Below are 22,875 nucleotides of genomic sequence, written 5' to 3'. Positions count from 1 at the left end.
TCCAGTGAACATTTATAGGACAGGATCAAGAGCTCAGTTTGTTCACTAAATCCTGCACTGGCAACATTTTCACAATTTTGTGCAGCTATAGCCGGCCGGAGTGGCCGTGTGGTTCTAGGTGCTGCAGTCTGGAGCCGAGCGACTGCTACGGTCGCAGGTTCGAATCCTGCCTCGGGAATGGATGTGTGTGATGTCCTTAGGTTAATTAGGTTTAATTAGTTCTAAGTTCTAGGCGGATGATGACCTCAGAAGTTAAGTCGCATAGTGCTCATAGCCATTTGAACCATTTTTTTGTGCAGCTATAGAGGCAGCATGACTCAGTATTTCTGCAGGGTACTTCCAATGACTTGTTGAGTCCATACCACATTGCGTTCCTACACTACTCTGGGCAAAAGGAAGTTAGATACAATATTAGGAGGTATCCCATGATTTTTGTCTGCTCAGTGTATGTGCATGTTCCGTTTCATACCACTTTGCAGTGTTATTCCTAGTAGATAAAACTGTGCCAGGCAGCTCACCATTACTGTGCTCGAACATGACTAGATTATAGCCCCTCAGTTCCTAGTCGTGCACACCAAATATAAGGTGTGATCAAAAAGTTTCTGTTTGAATATGTTGCTGCAGTGTATGTGCAACGTAGCTTGACTCTGAAGCAGGGTATTATTACCAAATGCGTCCAAACAGGACCAATGTGCTGTTATTCTTTTCTTGGTTGCCGTAGGAGAAACACCAGTACACATACAAAGGAGAATGAAGAATGTGTATGGGGCAACATGTCTGTTGGAAAACCCTCTTGTGGAATGGGGTGCCAAGTTCCATGCAACAGTTGATGCTGCTGCTTCTTGGTAATGCATGTCCTCATATTGCTGCAAATGTGGTTAGGCAGAAGTTTTGCCAACTCGATTGTTTGAGACTTGAGCACCCACTGTATAGTCCTCATCTCTTCCCATGCAATTACTACTTAAAAGTGTCCTCGAATGGTCGATGATTCCTGTCAGACAAGGACATGCTGTGAGCAGTTACGGACTTCTTCATGAAGCAGGAGATGTGTTCTACCAAACCACTGTATTTAACCTGGTGCATTGGTGGGATGATTGCCTCAATACTCACAGCAATTTTGCCTGATTGGCATTTTGACTCTCGACTGTACAGCCATTGAATGGAAACTTTTTGATCGCCTCTTATAGAAATTACATTCAAGTAATCCTGTATCCTTTTACGATCACCCAAGAATGGAACTTCCCTGTATATTATAGCATCATCAGCAAACAGTCGTACATTGCTACCCACACTGTCTAGCCACTGGCATGTCAGAGAACCTATTTCATATGCTCAAGCCATAGTCTGAAGTTTTGTACTATGTCAAACACTTCCCACACTTCCCAGAAGTCTAGGCATTTGGATCTGCCTGTCACACTTAATTCATGGTTCACGTGATATCATGGAAGAAAAGGGCACTTTTGGTTTTGGACAAGTGATGCATTGAAACTTCCTGGCAGATTAAAACTGTGTGCCTGACCGAAACTCGAACTCGGGAGAGCTTCTGTAAAGTTTGGAAGGTAGGAGACGAGATACTGGCAGAAGTAAAGCTGTGAGGACCGGGCGTGAGTCGTGCTTCGGTAGCTCAGATGGTAGAGCACTTGCCCGTGAAAGGCAAAGGTCCCGAGTTCGAGTCTCGGTCGGGCACACAGTTTTAATCTGCCAGGAAGTTTCATATCAGCGCACGCTCTGCTGCAGAGTGAAAATCTCATTCTGGAAACATCCCCCAGGCTGTGGCTAAGCAATGTCTCCGCAGTATCCTTTCTTTCAGGAGTGCTAGTTCTGCAAGTTTTGCAGGAGAGCTTCTGTAAAGTTTGGAAGGTAGGAGATGAGATACTGGCAGAAGTAAAGCTGTGAGGACCGGGCGTGAGTTGTGCTTCGGTAGCTCAGATTGTAGAGCACTTGCCCGTGAAAGGCAAAGGTCCCGAGTTCGAGTCTCGGTCGGGCACACAGTTTTAATCTGCCAGGAAGTTTCATATCAGCGCACACTCTGCTGCAGAGTGAAAATCTCATTCTCTAGTGATGCATTGATTTGTGGATATAAGCTTTCCTCCATGAAGGAAATTTATTATGTTTGAACTTATAATATGCTCAAGAACTCTGCAGTAATTTTACCTAGGACCAGAGTTTTCTAGGATTCTGTGCAAAATGTTTCAGTAATATATGACAGTAGAAGTTGTTGTATGCTTCACACACCAATCGTTTTATAGTTGCACAAATTTCTGTCAACTGCTGCTTGTTGACATTTTGACATTCTTGTGTGTACCAAGAGTGTGCAACAATCTCAGTTATCTCAGCATTTTCTTAATCCTCTTATTAAATCAAATTGTATTTTTTCTGTCTTTAATACACTTACTCGGCACATATGAGATGTGATCAAAGAATAATGAGAATTTTTTATTTTTGCAGGCTTTACCCTTCTGATTCTCAAATTTTTTTTTATCTTGTTGATACACATGTTCCTGGTGTTGCATTTTCACCTAATTTGAATATTTGATTTATTGTTGACAGTCAGAAAAGTTGAACATGTTTCTGAGTGCTAGGAGCATTTTTACTTTGGAAAAAGATGGATCAAAGAATTTGCATTAAATTTTGCTTCAAATATGGAATAAAGTGCAGCACCGCATTTGAAATTTTGACTGTGGCTTGTGGCAAATCACTGTGAGTAAGGCAAGAGTTTGTGAGAGGTGTAAACTTTCCTGACAGGCTCGGGAAGACATTGAGGATGACAACTGGCCATTGAGGATGACAACTGTCATGGGCATCCAGCACATCAATTAGTGAGAAAAATGTGGAGCAAGTAAAGAAAATGGTTCTGTAAAATAGCCGAATCACCATCAAAGATGATTCTGATGACACTGAAATATCCTTTGGCTCAGGCCAACCTTTTTTTGGATTTTTGGGCATGAAAGTGTAGTAGCAAAGTTTGTTTCAAAATTGTTGAATTTTGACCAAAAATGACATCACGTAGACATTATTCAGGAATTGCTTAATGAAGTCAACAATGATCCAGAACTTCTAAAGAAGGTTGTAACAGGTGGCAAAACTGGGTACACAGGTATGACGTCAAAGCCGATTGAAAAGGACAAGTTCGATCATTTGTGAAGGTTTTTCTCCCTGTTTTCCATGAGTACATTGGGATAGTGCATCATGTGTTCCTGCCTTATGGTCGTACAGTCAGTAAGGTGTGTTCCATTTGTGTGAAGCAATCCAAAGAAAATGACCAGAATTGTGGCAAAACTACACATGGGAATTGCATCAGATAATGTTCCTGCTGACAGCTCAATGCTCTTTCATGAGTTTTTTGCCAGAAAACAAAACTGTTACATTGCCTCATTCACTATATTCTCCAGACGTGACCCCCGTGACTTCTTTCTGTTCCTGAGGCTGAAAAGAACCATGAAAGGACATCGTTTTGCCATCATTGATGAGATAAAAACTGAATCACTGAAGGAGCTGAACACCATAATGAAAAGTGAGTTCCAGAAGTGTTTCCAAGACTTGAAAAAGTGCTGGCACAAGTGTATTGTATCAGAGGGGGATCACTTTGAGGGGGAAAAACTTTATAATAAATAAATGAAATCCCCATTACTTTTTGATCACACCTCATACTCCTCCAGAGTGTTGTTTACCATCAGTTTAAACTTTGTCCATAAGTACTCTATATTATTTTATTGGAATTAAATGATAACACACTGTAATGATTTATACCTGGCTGTTATAGCCCGATCACAAGTGGGCAAGAGTGCACAAACAGAAGAGACTTGGTCAGTCAGGTGACTGGACTGTACTGCATGTGATCGTGCTGCACCACCTGACACCAGCAGCAAAATAATCCGTGATGGAGGAAGCAAGGGGAACATAAAAAGCAGACTGGCACAGGCAAAGAGGGCATTCCTGCCAAGAGAAGACTGCTAAGCTGTAAATTGAAAAGGAAATTTCAGAGAGTGTCTGTTTAGAGCACAGCATTTTATGGTAGTGAATCATATACAGTGCAAAAACTGGAACAGAAGAGAACTGAAGCATTTGAGGTGTGGAGCTACAGAAGAATATTGAAAATTAGGTGGACTGATAAGGTAAGTAACGAGGTGGTTCTCCGCAGAATCATTGCAGAGAAAAAGATACGGAGACACTGATGATAAGAAGGGAGATGATGATACGACATGTGCTACGACATCAGGGAATAATGTCTAGAGAGAGCTGTAGAGGGCAAAAACTGTAGAGGCAGACAGAGATTGGAATACATCCAGCAAATAATTGAGGACATAGGTTGCAAGTCCTACTCTGAGATGAAGAGGTTAGTGCAGAGGAGGAATTTGTGGTAGGCTACGTCAAACCGGTCAAAGGACTGGTGACAAAAATGTATGTGCGAGAGGGGGAGGGAAGAGGGGCACTTGGTGGGGAACCTGTACAAGCTGTAGCTGCTGAAGAGTGACATGTGGAGTACTCAGGGACAACAGTGCCTCACAGAGCAGCATTGGAACTGTCTGACTTCTATGATACCCTATGTCTCAACAACCTTTAGTATACTGTTATAATAGAAGGAAACATTCCACGAAGGAAAAATATATTTAAAAACAAAGATGATGTGACTTACCAAATGAAAGTGCTGGCAGGTCGACAGACACACAAACAAACACAACGCTGTACAGCAGTTGGGTTGGGAAGTCATTCTGCATCAACCTTATTCACCTGACCTTTTCACGTGCGCCTGCTCTCTACGAAACAGCCATGATGGAACTTCCTTTCTGGATGAAAATGTGTTCTGAACACGGCTCGACAAGTTCTTCGCCTCTAAACCACATGATTTCTACAGTTTTGGAACTGAAATGTTACTCCAGAATTGGCAGACCGTTGTAAACAGTGAAGGGGAATATATTATTGACGTCTGAATTCTCTGTTACTTGTATCTGTTGCATTTATTTAAGTTAGGGAAAAATACTATGAACTTAGGTGTCAACCCAGTATTACACTGTCCAGACAACGAACGTGGCTTTATCAACTAGAATTTGTGCAGTAGTCTGATCTGAAAGAATTCTACATCTACATCCATACTCCGCAAGCCACCTGACGGTGTGTGGCGGAGGGTACCTTGAGTACCTATATCGGTTCTCCCTTCTATTCCAGTCTCGTATTGTTCGTGGAAAGAAGGATTGTTGGTATGCCTCTGTGTGGGCTCTAATCTCTCAGATTTTATCCTCATGGTCTCTTCGCGAGATATACGTAGGAGGGAGCAATATACTGCTTGACTCTTCGGCGAAGGTATGTTCTCGAAACTTTAACAAAAGCCCGTACCGAGCTACTGAGTGTCTCTCCTGCAGAGTCTTCCACTGGAGTTTATCTATCATCTCCGTAACGCTTTCGCGATTACTAAATGATCCTGTACGAAGCACGCTGCTCTCCATTGGATCTTCTCTATCAACCCTATCTGGTACGGATCCCACACTGCTGAGCAGTATTCAAGCAGTGGGCGAACAAGCGTACTGTAACCTACTTCCTTTGTTTTCGGATTGCATTTCCTTAGGATTCTTCCAATGAATCTCAGTCTAGCATCTGCTTTACCGATGATCAACTTTATATGATCATTCCATTTTAAATCGCTCCTAATGCGTACTCCCAGATACGAGGGCAGTTCAATAAGTAATGCAACACATTTTTTTTCTGAAACAGGGGTTGTTTTATTCAGCATTGAAATACACCAGGTTATTCCCCAATCTTTTAGCTACACAACACTATTTTTCAACGTAATCTCCATTCAATGCTACGGCCTTACGCCACCTTGAAATGAGGGCCTGTATGCCTGCACGGTACCATTCCACTGGTCGATGTTGGAGCCAGCGTCGTACTGCATCAATAACTTCTTCATCATCCGCGTAGTGCCTCCCACGGATTGCGTCCTTCATTGGGCCAAACATATGGAAATCCGACGGTGCGAGATCGGGGCTGTAGGGTGCATGAGGAAGAACAGTCCACTGAAGTTTTGTGAGCTCCTCTCGGGTGCGAAGACTTGTGTGAGGTCTTGCGTTGTCATGAAGAAGGAGAAGTTCGTTCAGATTTTTGTGCCTACGAACACGCTGAAGTCGTTTCTTCAATTTCTGAAGAGTAGCACAATTCACTTCAGAGTTGATCGTTTGACCATGGGGAAGGACATCGAACAGAATAACCCCTTCAGCGTCCCAGAAGACTGTAACCATGACTTTACCGGCTGAGGGTATGGCTTTAAACTTTTTCTTGGTAGGGGAGTGGGTGTGGTGCCACTCCATTGACTGGCGTTTTGTTTCAGGTTCGAAGTGATGAACCCATGTTTCATCGCCTGTAACAATCTTTGACAAGAAATTGTCACCCTCAGCCACATGACGAGCAAGCAATTCCGTACAGATGGTTCTCCTTTGCTCTTTATGGTGTTCGGTTAGACAACGAGGGACCCAACAGAACAAACCTTTGAATATCCCAACTGGTGAACAATTGTGACAGCACTACCAACAGAGATGTCAAGTTGAGCACTGAGTTGTTTGATGGTGATCCGTCGATCATCTCGAACGAGTGTGTTCGCACGCTCCGTGATTGCAGGAGTCACAGCTGTGCACGGCCGGCCCGCACGCGGGAGATCAGACAGTCTTGCTTGACCTTGCGGCGATGATGACACACGCTTTGCCCAACGACTCACCGTGCTTTTGTCGACTGCCAGATCACCGTAGACATTCTGCAAGCGCCTATGAATATCTGAGATACCCTGGTTTTCCGCCAAAAGAAACTCGATCACTGCCCGTTGTTTGCAACGCACATCCGTTACAGACGCCATTTTAACAGCTCCATACAGCGCTGCCACGTGTCGGAACTCAATGAAACTATACGAGATGAAGTGGGAATGTTTGAAAATATTCCACAAGAAATTTCCGGTTTTTTCAACCGAAATTGGCTGAGAAAAAAATGTGTTGCATTACTTATTGAACTGCCCTCGTAATTTATGGAATTAACTGCTTCCTGTTGCTGATCTGCTATATTGTAGCTAAATGATAAGAGCTCTTTCTTTCTATGTATTCGCAGCACATTACACTTGTCTACATTGAGATTCAATTGCCATTCCCTGCACCATGTGTCAATTCGCTGCAGATCCTCCTACATTTCAGTACAATTTTCCATTGTTACAACGTCTTGATACACCACAGCATCATCCGCAAAAAGGCTCAGTGAACTTCCGATGTCATCCACAAGGTCACTTATGTATATTGTGAATAGCAAGGGTCCTATGACACTCCTCTGCGGCACACCTGAAATCACTGTTACTTCAGAAGACTTCTCTCCATTGAGAATGACATGCTGCCTTCTGTTATCTAGGAACTCTTCAATCCAATCACACAATTGGTCTGATAGTCCATATGCTCTTACTTTGTTCATTAAACTACTGTGGGGAACTGTATCAAACGCCTTGCTGTGGCACTGCTACTGTTTTTAGCTGTCTCACACCTGCCGTTTTGAGGTTGCAGTGCTGTGTGGTTACTGGGTGTGCAGGGACCTGTACGACCCGAGCCTGGTGACGGAGCAGCACGTGCTGCGGCTCTTCGCCTTCTGCACGGTGCTGGTGAGGCTGCTGCGGACCGGCCTCGCCACCTACAGCTCGCCGCGCTACCGCCAGTTCGGTCGCCGCCTGGGCCGCCTCATCCGGCACACCGTGCAGTACGTCTCGGACCAGTGGCAGAGCCTCAGGTACCGCAGCAGACCAACTGGCTACACTGCGTAACCTGTTTTCTTATTTTTATGTTACCCACACTACCACATGTACCCCTTAGCAGAGAGGTTGAGTGTCATCACAGGGTGTATACTCCCCGGGGCAGTTGGGAAATCTGGGAAAAGTGAGGGAACTTTTTCAATTGGGAAAAACCTTGGAATGCAGACACAACAAAAAGACTGCTAAACAAGTAGGTTTTGGGCTGAAAGGCCTTCTTCAGAATTAGGTAACATACACACACATTCACACAAATGCAGCTCTCACACTTGACCACTGCCTCTGGCCGCCGAGGTCAGATTGAGAGCTACAGCACATGGTGGGAGAAGCAATCTGGATGGTGGGGCTAAGGAGAACACTGGCGTGGGGGGATACCAGGGTAGGGGTGGGGGATGTAAAGTGCTACATATGGGAGCATACACAGACAAGGTGGGGACAAATCACAGAAAATACCTGCTGCTTGTAATTTGTTATTTAATGAATTAAGTACATTTTCACTGTAGGTGTAAATAGCCTTCTCGATATCAGAACCCTTCAGAAATCCAAACTGTGTTCTTGATAATACGTTATTTGTGGTCAGATGGTTGAGAAGCTGCCTGTACATTACTTTTTCTAAAATTTTTAAGAATGCTGGCAAAAGTGAAATCAGTCTGTAGTTTGATGGTATCTCTTTATCCCCTTTCTTGAATAGAGGCTTAACATCTGCATATTTTAGCCAGTCAGGAAATGTCCCAGTTATAATTGACTGGTTCCACCCAGCATATGCATAAAGTATGAAGAAGAGCAGATAGAAGAGGTTGACAGTCTTAAATTCCTGGAACTTGATAATAAATTCAGTTGGGAGGAGCGCACCACAGAACTGCAGAAATGCCTTAACAAATCTGTATTTGCAGTTCGAGTGTTAGCTGACGTAGGCGACATAAAAATGAAAAAGCTTGCATACTTTGCCTACTTTCATTCCATAATGTCATATGGTATATTTTGGGGTAACTCTTCAAGTCAAACAAAAGTTTTCAGAGTCCAAAAGCGTGTAATACGTATTATTTGTGGAGTAAATTCACGGACGTCATGTAGAAACCTCTTCAAAGAACTGGGTATACTAACTACTGCCTCTCAGTATATTTACTCCTTAATGAAATTTGTCCTAAATAAAATATCTCTTTTATTCCAACAAACAGCTCAGTTTATACATACAATACCAGAAACAAAAATGATCTGCACAAGGACTTAAAAGCACTTACTTTACTTCAAAAAGGGGTCCACTACTCAGGAATACTCATCTTCAATAATTTGCCAGCAAACATAAAAAATTTAGTTACAAATAAAGATCAGTTTAAAAGGAGCCTGAAAGACTTACTAGTGGCCAACTCCTTCTACTCCATTGATGAATTTTTTAATAGAAACAAATGATGTATTGTATATATTCATACTATTAGTATTGTTATTTCAGCTTTTTTTTTAAAAAAAAAAGAAAGAAAGAAAGAAAGAAAGAAAGAAAGAAAGAAATTGACATGTTCCACATCCACGAGGATCTCCTCAGCATGGATCTATGGAACAAAAACTAATCGAATCTAATCTAATCAGGGTAGAGCAGCTAAGAGTAGTCGGAGGCTAGACAGAGGGTGGGAGGGGGATGGGGGGCAGTGGGGGAGGAGAGAAGTAAAAAGACTTTGAGTGTGTTGGTGGAAAAGGGGGCTGTGAAGTGCTGGAGTGGGAACAGGGAAGGGGATAAATGGGTAAAGAACAATGAGTAATGAAGGTTGAGGCCAGCTGGGTTATGGGAACGTAGGGTATAATGGAAGGAGAGTTCCCACTTGCACAATTCAGAGACAGTGGTGTCGGTAGGAAGGATCAAGATGGCACACACTATGAAGCTGAAATGAAGAATGTTGTCCTGGGTACCATGCACAGCAACTGTGTGGTCCAGCTGTTTCTTGACCGCAATTTGCCATTATTCCATCCCAGTCTTCCATTGTTTCAAAACCCTCGGAATTTTGTAGAATTTCAGTCAGTTCAATTTCTATAATTTTGACTGGTAAGAACTAGTACTCCAACAAAGAATTTAACTTTCAGGCCAGTACTGCAGTAATAAAAAAAAAATGAGAAAATAACACTAAATTAATACTGTAATTGGAAAGAAGTGCCATGTACAACAACAAAACACAGGGTGCAAAGCAACTGCTGACAGCAGCGTGGGTCAAAGGCTTTAAGACAAAGACTGTGCAATACTTCATAACAATAAGCTGCTTTCGATGAGCGTCACATCCCAACTGTTTACATTTCTAACAGTTCACGGGAAAATACTGTGAATGGTGTTTTGAGAAGCATTACTTTCAAAATAAATTTCCCTTTATATTTATCATCATTTATGTTATGTGTGATGAATTTCTTAAATCACAGAGTGTTTGACTCTCTTTCAGAACTAATTCTTTGAGGACCAGCCACATAGAAAAATTTCAGGCCCAGACGACCTGCCATTTATGCAATTATTTTCAAATTTTACTGTGACATTTATGTTTGATGTTCCTTGAAGGTTAACACATGCTAAAAAACACCAATATTATGTGTGAAACCTTAGCTCCTCTTGCAGCTGCACTGTTGTTGTTGTTGTTGTTGTTGTTGTTATGGTTTTCAGTCCAGAGACTGGTTTGCTGCAGCTCTCCATGCTACTCTACCCTGTGCAAGCTTCTTCATCTCCCAGTACCTACTGCAACCTACATCCTTTTGAATCTCCTTAATGTATTCATCTCTTGGTCTCCCTCTATGATTTTTACCCTCCACACTGCCCTCCAATACTAGATTGTTGATCCCTGGATGCCTCAGAACATGTCCTACCAACCGATCCCTTCTTCTAGTCAAGTTGTGCCACAAATTTCTCTTCTCCCCAATTCTATTCAATACCTTCTCATTAGTGATGTGGTTTACCCATCTAATCTTCAGCATTCTTCTGTAGCACCACATATCAAAAGAGTTTATTCTCTTCTTGTTCAAACTATTTTTCATCCACGTTTCACTTCCATACATGGCTACACTCCACACAAATACTTTCAGAAACGACTTCCGGACATTTAAATCTATACTCGATGTTAATAAATTTCTCTTCTCCAGAAATGCTTTCCTTGCTAATGCCAGTCTCCATTTTATATCCTCTCTACTTCGACCATCATCAGTTATTTTGCTCCCCAAATAGCAAAATTCATTTACTACTTTAAGTGCCTCATTTCCTAATCTAATTCCCTCAGCATCATTTAATTCAACTACATTCCATTATCCTCATTTAGCTTTTGTTCATGTTCATCTTATATCCTCCTTTCAAGACACTATCCATTCCGTTCAACTGCTCTTCCAAGTCCTTTGCTGTATCTGACAGAATTACAATGTCATCGGCGAATCTCAAAGTTTTTATTTCTTCTCCATGGATTTTAATTCCTACTTTGAATTTTTCTTTTGTTTCCTTTACTGCTTGCTCAATATACAGATTGAATAACATTGGGGAGAGGCTACAACCCTGTCTCACTCCCTTCCCAACCACTGCTTCCTTTTCATGCCCCTCGACTCTTATAACTGCCATCTGGTTTCTGTACAAATTGTAAATAGCCTTTTGCTCCCTGTATTTTACCCCTGCCACCTTTAGAATTTGAAAGAGAGTATTCCAGTCAACATTGTCAAAAGCTTTCTTTAAGTCTACAAATGCTAGAAATGTAGGTTTGCGTTCCCTTAACCTATCTTCTAAGATAAGTTGTAGGGTCAGTATTGCCTCACATGTTCCAATTCCAATATTTCTATGGAATCCAAACTGATCTTCCCCGAGGTTGGCTTCTACCAGTTCTTCCATTCGTCTGTAAAGAATTCGCGTTAGTGTTTTGTAGCCGTGACTTATTAAACTGATATTCTTCAGTTGAAACTTCCAGGCTGAGAGGCGGCGGTCGATGTATAATATTTCCACCTGATGTTTCGTCTCCATCTGCATGAGACATCTTCTGAGGTCGTCCGGCTACTGCCACTGAGGCTCCATGTACTCTCGCATTTATAGAGTGCATAGAGGGCACCAACATTCGTCACATGATGCCGACAGTATGCCTACCTTTGGAAGGTGTCATAATTCTTGATTAAGAGTAATTGATTGTCATTCTGCTGACGCAATGTTGACATCCATATTTTGTACAACTTTAAAACTTCCTCTTTTCTATTAAAATTATTGTGGTGTTTGTGAATCTCTATTGCTTCTCTATTCATGCGCGCATGATAGTGGGATGTTGGTGCTAGAACGCTTGTCTCATTAAATTTAATTTCGTGGTTCCCATCTCGAAAAACATGCTCAGCTACGGCCGATTTTTTGATGTGTCCTAAGTGACAGTTTCTTTTATGTTTGGCTAAGCGGGTGTTTACACTTCTTTTCATCGTTCCAATATATACTTGTCCACAACTGCATGGAATTTTGTATACCCCAGTTGTTGCTAGGGGGTGTTGGGCGTCTTTTGCAGTTCTTAAATATTTCTTAATCTTCTTGGTGGGTCTGAAGATTGTTTCGATCCCATACCTGGCCAGAACATTCCTGATACGGTCCGTGACTTTATTAATGAACGGTAGGAAAACTTTTCCGGTAGGTGACCGTTGTTGCTCTTGACTTCTGGCTTCTTTTCTTCTTTGATGGAGGGCTCGAACAATTTCCTTGCTGGTATATCCATTTTTCATGAAGGCTGATTGTAAGTGATTTAATTCATCTTGCAAGTAAGCCAGCTCGCAGATTTTGTTGGCTCTGTCCACCAAGGTTTTCATGACACCTCTTTTTTGCCTAGGATGATGGTTTGATTTCTTGTGGAGGTATTGATCCATGTGAGTGTTCTTTCTATATACCTTGTGGCCCAGCATCCCATCCACCCATTTAATTACCGACACATCCAGGAAATTGAGTTGACCGTTGCTCTCTTTCTCCATCGTAAACTGTATCTTCGAGTTAATACTGTTCAGATACACCAAGAAGATATACAGCTCTTCTTCTGTCATCAACATAGCAGTACTATTTAGCTGGCTTTTTACTGGCAGTCTGCAGCGCTCGCAGTTCGAAGATCTCCCTAAATAAATTGGTAACAGCTGGGCTGAGAGGGCTTCCCATCGCCACCCCGTCAGTCTGTTCAAAAAACTCGTTGTTGTACTGGAAATAAGTTGTCGTCAGGCAGTGTTTAAATAAAGATACTATGTCAGTCGGAAAAATATCTGCTATATATGAAATAGCTCCATTTACAGGTACCGTGATAAACAATGACACTACATCGAAGCTCACAAGCATATCACTTGGGCTGACATTAATCTCCCTCAGTTTTTCAATAAAATGCACAGAGTTTTTAATGTAACTGTCCATTCTGCCAATGTATGTTTGCAGCAAGCAGGCTAGATATCTGGCCACCTCTTGTGTTGGCGATCCTATAGCACTCTCAGTTGGTCTCATCGGGACCTGTGGTTTATGTACCATTGGGAGTCCATATAGTCTGGGTGGATGAGCTTCTGTTTTGCAGAGTTGTCTTTTATCATCCAAGGAAAGAGAATATTGTTTTACCAGTTGACTGGTATTTCTCAAAATTTTGGTTGTAGGATCCTTCTGAAGCTTTTTATACGTAGTGGGATCCAAAAGGTCACTAATCTTCTTGTGATAATCTTCGGTGTTTAGCAAAACCGTAGCATTTCCTTTATCAGCTGCAAGTACAATAATGCTCTTATCCACATTGATCTCCCTCAGTGCCCTCCTTTCCGCTCGTGTCAAATTGCTGGTAGGTGGTTTTGCTTGGCATAATATAATAGTCCCTCATTCGGATCTCCGGGCGGGGACTCCTCAAGAGGATGTTGTTATCAGGAGAAAGAAAACTGGCGTTCTACGGATCGGAGCTTGGAATGTCAGATCCCTTAATCGAGCAGGTAGGTTAGAAAATTTAAAAAGGGAAATGGATAGGTTAAAGTTAAATATAGTGGGAATTAGTGAAGTTCGGTGGCAGGAGGAACAAGACTTTTGGTCAGGTGAACACAGGATTATAAATACAAAATCAAATAGGGGTAATGCAGGAGTAGGTTTAATAATGAATAAACAAGTAGGAGTGCGGGTAAGCTACTACAAACAGCATAGTGAACACATTATTGTGGCCAAGATAGACACGAAGCCCACACCTACTACAGTAGTACAAGTTTATATGCCAACTAGCTCTGCAGATGATGAAGAAATTGATGAAATGTATGATGACATAAAAGAAATTATTCAGATAGTGAAGGGAGACGAAAATTTAATAGTCATGGGTGACTGGAATTCGAGTGTAGGAAAAGGGAGAGAAGGAAACATAGTAGGTGAATATGGATTGGGGCTAAGAAATGAAAGACGAAGCCGTCTGTTAGAATTTTGCACAGAGCATAACTTAATCATAGTTAACACTTGGTTCAAGAATCATAAAAGAAGGTTGTATACATGGAAGAACCCTGGAGATACTAAAAGGTATCAGATAGATTATATTATGGTAAGACAGAGAAATAGGAACCAGGTTTTAAAGTGTAAGACATTTCCAGGGGCAGATGTGGACTCTGACCACAATCTATTGGTTATGAACTGCAGATTAAAATTGAAGAAACTGCAAAAAGGTGGGAATTTAAGGAGATGGGACCTGGATAAACTGACTAAACCAGAGGTTGTGCAGAGTTTCAGGGAGAGCATAAGGGAACAGTTGATAGCAGTGGGGGAAAGAAGTACAGTAGAAGAAGAATGGGTAGCTCTGAGGGATGGAGTCGTGAAGGCAGCAGAGGATCAAGTAGGTAAAAAGACGAGGGCTAGTAGAAATCCTTGAGTAACAGAAGAAATATTGAATTTATTTGATGAAAGGAGAAAATATAAAAATGCAGTAAATGAAGCAAACAAAAAAGATTACAAACGTCTCAAAAATGAGATCGACAGGAAGTGCAAAATGGCTAAGCAGGGGTGGCTAGAGGACAAATGGACGGATGTAGAGGCTTATCTCACTAGTGGTAAGATAGATACTGCCTACAGGAAAATTAGAGAGGTCTGTGGAGAAAAGAGAACCACTTGTATGAATATCAAGAGCTCAGATGGAAACCCAGTCCCAATCAAAGAAGGGAAAGCAGAAAGGTGGAAGGAGTATATAGAGGGTCTATACAAGGGCGATGTACTTGAGGACAATATTATAGAAATGGAAGAGAATGTAGATGAAGATGAAATGGGAGATACGATACTGCGTGAAGAGTTTGTTAGAGCACTGAAAGACCTGAGCCGAAACAAGGCCCCGGGAGTAGACAACATTCCATTAGATCTACTGTCGGCCTTGGGAGAGCCAGTCCTCACCATCTGGTGAGCAATATTTATAAGACAGGCGAAATACCCCCAGACTTCAAGAAGAATATAATAATTCCAATCCCAAAGAAAGCAGGTGTTGACAGATGTGAAAATTACTGAACTATCAGTTTAATAAGTCACAGCTGCAAAATACTAACGCGAATTCTTTACAGACGAATGGAAGAACTGGTAGAAGCCGACCTCAGGGAAGATCAGTTTGGATTCCGTAGAAATATTGGAACACGTGAGGCAATACTGATCTTACGACTTATCTTATAAGAAAGATTAAGGAAAGGCAAACCTACATTTCTAGCATTTGTAGACATAGAGAAAGCTTTTGACAATGTTGACTGGAATACTCTCTTTCAAATTCTAAAGGTGGCAGGGGTAAAATACAGGGAGCGAAAGGCTATTTACAATTTGTACAGAAACCAGATGGCAGTTATAAGAGTCGAGAGACATGAAAGGGAAGCAGTGGTTGGGAAGGGAGTGAGACAGGGCTGTAGCCTCTCCCCAATGTTATTCAATCTGTATATTGAGCAAGCAGTAAAGGAAACAAAAGAAAAATTCGGAGTAGGTATTAAAATCCATGGAGAAGAAATAAAAACTTTGAGGTTCGCCGATGACATTGTAATTCTGTCAGAGACAGCAAAGGACTTGGAAGAGCAGTTGAACGGAATGGACAGTGTCTTGAAAGGAGGATATAAGATGAACATCAACAAAAACAAAACGAGGATAATGGAATGTAGGCGAATCAAGTCGGGTGATGCTGAGGGAATTAGGTTAGGAAATGAGACACTTAAAGTAGTAAAGGAGTTTTGCTATTTGGGGAGCAAAATAACTGATGGTGGTCGAAGTAGAGAGGATATAAAATGTAGACTGGCAATGGCAAGGAAAGCTTTTCTGAAGAAGAGAAATTTGTTATCATCAAGTATAGATTAAAGTCTCAGGGAGTCATTTCTGAAAGTATCTGTATGGAGTGTATCCATGTATGGAAGTGAAACATGGACGATAAATAGTTTGGACAAGAAGAGAAGCTTTCGAAATGTGGTGCTACAGAAGAATGCTGAAGATTAGATGGGTAGATCACATAACTAATGAGGAGGTATTGAATAGAATTGGGGAGAAGAGGAGTTTGTGGCACAACTTGACGAGAAGGAGGGTCTGGTTGGTAGGACATGTTCTGAGGCATCAAGGGATCACCAGTTTAGTATTGGAGGGCAGTGTGGAGGGTAAAAATCGTAGAGGGAGACCAAGAGATGAATACACTAAGCAGATTCAGAAGGATGTAGGTTGCAGGAGGTACTGGGAGATGAAGAAACGTGCACAGGATAGGGTAGCATGGAGAGCTGCATCAAACCAGTCTCAGTACTGAAGACCACAACAACAACAACAACAATATTCTGGCTGTTTTAGTTCTGATTACATCTGCGGAATGCGATGATAACAAACATATTCCTGCCTCCACATTTGCTGTAATGTCCTCCGTAGGAACCTTTAGTGACGTGACTGCAAAGTTGCCTCCTTTCGATAGAACTGAATGTTCCTCTTTTGTTAATTCTCTCCCAGACATGTTAACCACAGTTTGAGAGTTGCCAGCGACTGATGTTTCACTTCTACCTTTCTGTAGACCATCGAATTTCCTCTTTTGCGTATTAGTTGCCATTTCTGCACTGAGCTCCATTGTCCTAAACGCTAGACAGTCCACCTTATTCCAGTCATAATACTGCATTATGTTGCTGATATATAAATGGAGATGTAACAGTTTACTGCTAGTTGCCGCTAGTTCTCGCCGCGTGTGGTGAATTCGTTTCCATAGCATTGTTAGTTCCATGCGGTTGTAAATACGGTTGGCTTGCGCCGTGTGAAACGTTCTCCTCGCCTTCAGAAACTTCGGCACTGTCATGGTGTTGTGGCAGCGTAGCAGGAAAGTAAGTGTACACAGTTGCTGTGCTTTCTTCATGCGCAGTCCCTCCAGTTGCTGTACCAAAACTGACATTTCCTCCCTGTAGAGGCATTTAATCATACAATCTAGGCTTTCACGGCCGGTGTTGTCTTCAGTTGAAACTTCGAGGCTGAGAGGCCGTGGTCAATGTATACAATTTCCACCTAATGTTTTGTCTCTTATCTGCAGGAGACATCTTCTGAGGTTATCCGGCTACTGGTCAGTATCTACAGTGATATCTGGGGAAATGTAAAACTTTGTGACGACATTCAGATGCATGAAAGTCAAATTTGCACTTTCTGTTGCGTGACTTGTATAAATCAACAAGCTGCAGAAGTTTGGTACGAGTCTGGCTTATAATGTGCGGAATATTTTTATTTAAATCAGAGCACTGTATCTGGTTTCCTGGTGTTTCTGCTTACTGTTATCTTTGTAACAGCTGAATGATTACTGGCATGCTAAGTACAATGATCAACCTTGAAATAATGCATGGCGAGAATTGTTCAGTGAACCATTTCTTGAAAATGACAGTGTTTATTTCCGAATGTTACTTCTTTTTTACATGTACATACAAGTTTAATCTCAGGAATAAAACCAGAAGAAGAGCCAGCAAGCAGAATAATTATCTGTGAACCTATTCCTATGGGAACTTTAAAAGAGCCAGTGCAGTCACTCATTTTCCAGCAAGTATTCATGGAATGATTTTGACTTGCCCGTGTTTCATCAAGGTGATGCGTTGTGCATCTTTATAAGCGATATGATTCATGCAGTAGCTATGTTACCTCTTTCAATTAAAAACACTCTATTTAACATTTTTGAAATCAATGTCTTTTAAAATTATTTGCTTTGACGAAGTGCTAGCTCTGAAGCCAATTTTGTCTTACATAATTGTAACAAATTTTTATGATGTCGGGTGTTCACTGCTTATATACGTTTCAAACATGGAGTGCTTTAAAATATCATTGTCAAAACCATCCATTTATGTTACAGGTTTCGAAGCTTTCTGGGTGATATGATACCCAACTGTCCTGATGTTTCTACAGCTCTTACACTGTCATTTACTATGATCTATACAGTTCTTTTGATGACACGTGCCCGAACGGTTTGCTCATGCTTCTTTGAAATGTCAAAAACAGGAGTCCACATTTGAAAAATTTGTAAGTGTGGCAAAAAACCTAATCGCCTGTTTGTGAAGCACTTCACATTTATTGCCATCATTTGACATATTTATTTGGCAGTCACACTAAAACATTTACAGGGACACATTCACAGTCATACTGGTACAAGAAAGTAACATTGACAACTGAATGAATAATTCGGTCGCTCTGTATATGAAACTGCATTGTCTGAAGTACGGCAATAGGGCAGCATGCAGGAGAGTGATTCACGCAGTCTAATTTTCTCTGCCCAGGGACTGGGTGTTTGTGTTGTCCTCATCATTTCTTCATCATCATTTGTGACAGTGGCTCGATTGGTTTGTGTGAAAAATTGTACTGTGTAAAAATTAGGACTTTGTATGGGCACTGATGACCGAGCAGTTGAGTGCCCCACAAACTAAACGTCATCCTCATCAATGCATTCTAATTGTAAACAGCAGGTAGCAGTTTGGAGAGAGAATGAATCTTACTTGTTGCATGCAGTCAATGGAGGGAGATGTGCAAAATGGCTGAAAAATGGGTCGCCTTCCTAAATGAAGCGAACTATAGTACAACAAAATTCAGATGGATGTTTTGACCACTCGGTGTACTGCAAGCCAATGCACACTGATTTACATCTTAGCACCCGAAGTTTCTACCATCCATTGCATAAGAGAGTGCTATAAATACACGGGTACACAGAGCGAAAATCGTTTGTCATGAGCACCGCTTGGATTCCAAAATTAATCATCTGCAGTACTTGTTCATGGGTCACGTAATATCAAGTTAGTGTTCTCCAAGAAAAGGAAATGTGTAAATGTTGAATTTTCACATGCTGAACCATCGATAGCATTCCTTCCCTTCTGTAGCACTATATCCAGCAAAATAGGCAGAGTTCTGGGTAGATGAGCTATCAGATCTGTTTTCTGACCTCATAAGAAGATAAAGCAGATGCTACACTCTGTTAAGGATAGTCTTGGCCTCAGATTTCCTGGGATTACAGCATCCCACATGAGTGTGGATACAATTACATTTATCTTTCTATCTGCACCATTTCCAACCACTGTGTAGAACATCAGTAGCATATTAAAAATCAGGAATTGGAGAAGTCGGCAGTTGCTGAGCACAGCCTCACAAAACAAATTTTGTCCCAGGCTCCCACATACTGAATCTCTATAATTAAAGAGGCTGTAAGAATAAGAGTGTGTGAGAAAACCTTCAACCGTTGTTTGGTTGATTTGGGTGGGGAGGGAACCAAGCAGCAAGGTCATTGGTCCCATCAGTTTAGGGAAGGATATGGAAGTAAGTCAGCGGTTCCCTTACGAAGGAACCATCCTGGCATTTGCCTGAAGAGATTTAAGGAAATCATGGAAAACCTAAATCAGGATGGCTGGATACGGGTCTGAATAGTCATTCTCCCGAGTGCAAGTCCAGTGTGCTAACCACTGCACCACCTCGCTCTGTCCTTCAACCATGATGGCGGATATAATTGTAGCGGTGTGTGGAAGCAAGCTCTCGATGCAGAGAAGAACCAGAGATATTCTTCGCAATGTTTATACTATGGCAGGAGCCATAGCGCCACCAGCACAGAAGTTGACACCACCTGCAATGGCATGACGTAACTGCCGATCAGTCAGAAGCCGTGTATGGGCTATATAAGCCACCACAGAAGCAATTTTGAGAGCCAATTGCTCCTAACAAAGATGATGGTGGAAACTGCCAAAACTCAAGGTTTTACTCTGAATTGACATGGCAAGAAGTCCAAGAATGTTTTGTATAACAATGCTGTCCTTAAAGACTTCGTTCTCAAAGATGAATTTTAATCATGTCCAAAGCACACTGGTGAAAAGTGTTAACAAATTACTCTGATAAACAGGTTAAACACAAGGCTACCAACATGGTAACTTGCACACAAATCCAAATGTTACTCTGTGCCACATGTTACATTGTAGCCCACTTCCCTTATGTACACTCTTTAAAAATTTCTGTCGAAATACACCAACATCAAATGAATAGTTAGTGATTACCCTCCTAGAGATTAGCCTTTACGTAAGGATCCCTCCTGATGTATATTCATTGAAAATGTGATTGAACCGCAGCATCTGTTTTATGGTATGACCTTAGTTTATTTCACTGTATTTTAATTTTGACATAATCTACAGTACTTTTGTGGTGTGCGTACTGTAAGACCTTCGGTACACACACCATTAGATTATTTGACTTGTCGCTCTAACGAAGTAGGCGAGTGTCAGCAATATGTCTCGTGGCCTTATTGTGGCATGTTTATCTTCTGCCGTTTGGTCAGACGATAGAAATGCCACTTTGCACGCTTAGAGTAGCAGATTGACGGTGACCAACTTTAAACAGAACTTGATTAATTTTCACACACATTTATTAAAATAATAAATAACATAGACATTACATAACTTGATTCTGGATGCGGTTTACAATTGACAATCTGAAGTTCCTTTGGTCTTGGTACGTTAATCTTATTCTCACAGATCTCTGATACTTGACAAAGTGTCTATACATTTATCTTCATGGCTATGTACGGGAATATGATAATGTTATTAGGTGCAGACTGAAACTTGACTATAGACTGGTACAGACTAATGCAGACTGGTACAGACAAATGCAGACTGACTAATCGGAGGTCTGTGCACTCATTATAATACCTTGCCCATTCAGGTATCACTGCGCGAGTGTGATCCGCGAGGAGAAAAGGTCTACATTAGCAGCAATCTCATTGGCTGCGTTACATATTAATATGCGGATCAGCGGAAGCAGAATTTGGTCCGTCTCTATGATCTCGCCATCTTGTAGTGCGGAGACATACGAGCGCTGCGCCTGCGCTGTTGTGCTTAGCGGGGCATGCTCTAGTGGGAAAGTTGTGTACGCGCTGACTACGCGGAACTATGTACACAACTCTTTTATTTTAACTTACAAACTTATGTGTCTTGCAGATCTGATGGTGCCCAATTTCAGCCTAAATTGGTTATTTATTTTGAAATTTATGTGATTGTTTTGGATAAGAAATTATTTCCAAAACAGTCATTCTATCTGTGTCTCCAGCCAATTGCAATGTTGTTCTTTCCAAGATGGTTACTTACTCTATACGACATTTATTGATCATGGTCCACATCCACAAGCGTTTAATTACGTTGGCTTACAGAATAAGCTACATATATAATTCGGTCACAGGAACGGCAGCCGGTGGGTGGACCCGGCACTCGCACTCCGCCTGCAGGCGGAGTACGATGCGTTCTTCCTGCGGGCGACGCGCGGCATCCTGTCGTCTCAAGGGCTGGGCACGTGGCAGTTCCTCGCTGTCATCCCCTACTCTGTGGTGTCCCTGCCCACGCTCTGGCACCTCTACTACCTGCTCCACCTGGCATCTCCAGACAACGCTGACGAGGACCTTGACCGGCCGGACAGCTCTGTCGGTGAGGATTCTTACTATTTACATTGGTGTCATCTGATAATGAGTACTCTACACAGGTTGTTACAAAAAGGTACGGCCAAACTTTCAGGAAACATTCCTCACACACAAATAAAGAAAAGATGTTATTTGGACATATGTCCGGAAATGCTTAATTTCCATGTTAGAGATCATTTTAGTTTCGTCAGTATGTACTGTACTTTCTCGATTCAGTGCCAGTTGGCCCAATTGAAGGAAGGTAGTGTTGACTTCTGTGCTTGTGTTGACATGCGACTCATTGCTCTACAGTACTAGCATCAAGCACATCAGTACGTAGCATCAACAGGTTAGTGTTCATCACGCTCGTGGTTTTGTAGTCAGTGCAATGTTTACAAATGCGGAGTTGGCAGATGCCCATTTTATGTATGGATTAGCACGGGGCAATAGCCGTGGCGCGGTACGTTTGTATCGAGACAGATTTCCAGAACGAAGGTGTCCCAACAGGAAGACGTTCGAAGCAATTGATCGGCGTCTTAGGGAGCACGGAACATTCCAGCCTATGACTCGTGACTGGGGAAGACCTAGAATGACGAGGACACCAGCAATGGACGAGGCAATTCTTCGTGCAGTTGACGATAACCCTAATGTCAGCATCAGAGAAGTTGCTGCTGTACAAGGTAACGTTGACCACGTCACTGTATGGAGAGTGCTATGGGAGAACCAGTTGTTTCCATACTGTGTACAGCGTGTGCAGGCACTATCAGCAGCTGATTGGCCTCCACGGGTACGCTTCTGCAAATGGTTCATCCGACAATGTGTCAATCCTCATTTCAGTACAAATGTTCCCTTTACGGATGAGGCTTCATTCCAATGTGATCAAATTGTAAATTTTCACAATCGACATGTGTGGGCTGACGAGAATCCGCATGCAGTTGTGCAATCACGTCATCAACACAGATTTTCTGTGAATATTTGGGCAGGCATTGTTGGTGATGTCTTGATTGGGCCCCATGTTCTTCCACCTACGCTCAATGGAGCACGTTATCACGATTTCATACGGGATACTCTACCTGTGCTGCCAGAACATGTTCCTACACATCATGTGGTTCATGCACGATGGAGCTCCTGCACATTTCAGTCGAAATGTTCGTACGCTTCTCAACAACAGATTTGGTGACCGATGGATTGGTAGAGGCGGACCAATTCCGTGGCCTCCACGCTCTCCTGACCTCAACCCTCTTAGCTTTCATTTATGGGAGCATTTGAAAGCTCTTGTCTACGCAA

General features: G+C 42.0%; 1 protein-coding gene across 1 annotated transcript in view; it reads left to right on the top strand.

Annotated features, from left to right (window-relative positions):
- The window catches only part of LOC126109509 (ectopic P granules protein 5 homolog), a 343,395-nt gene that overhangs the window by 67,200 nt on the left and 253,320 nt on the right, over window positions 1-22,875 (top strand). The window contains exons 9-10 of the mRNA XM_049914531.1: window positions 7,552-7,746; window positions 21,375-21,616. Coding sequence (XP_049770488.1) covers window positions 7,552-7,746; window positions 21,375-21,616 — 437 coding nt within the window. The remainder of the gene's footprint in view (window positions 1-7,551; window positions 7,747-21,374; window positions 21,617-22,875) is intronic.

The sequence above is a fragment of the Schistocerca cancellata genome, chromosome 12 (genome assembly GCF_023864275.1).
Source record: "Schistocerca cancellata isolate TAMUIC-IGC-003103 chromosome 12, iqSchCanc2.1, whole genome shotgun sequence".
Lineage (NCBI taxonomy): Eukaryota > Metazoa > Arthropoda > Insecta > Orthoptera > Acrididae > Schistocerca > Schistocerca cancellata.
Note: the sequence above shows the minus strand (reverse complement) of the source record. Positions and strands in the feature narration are given on the sequence as shown.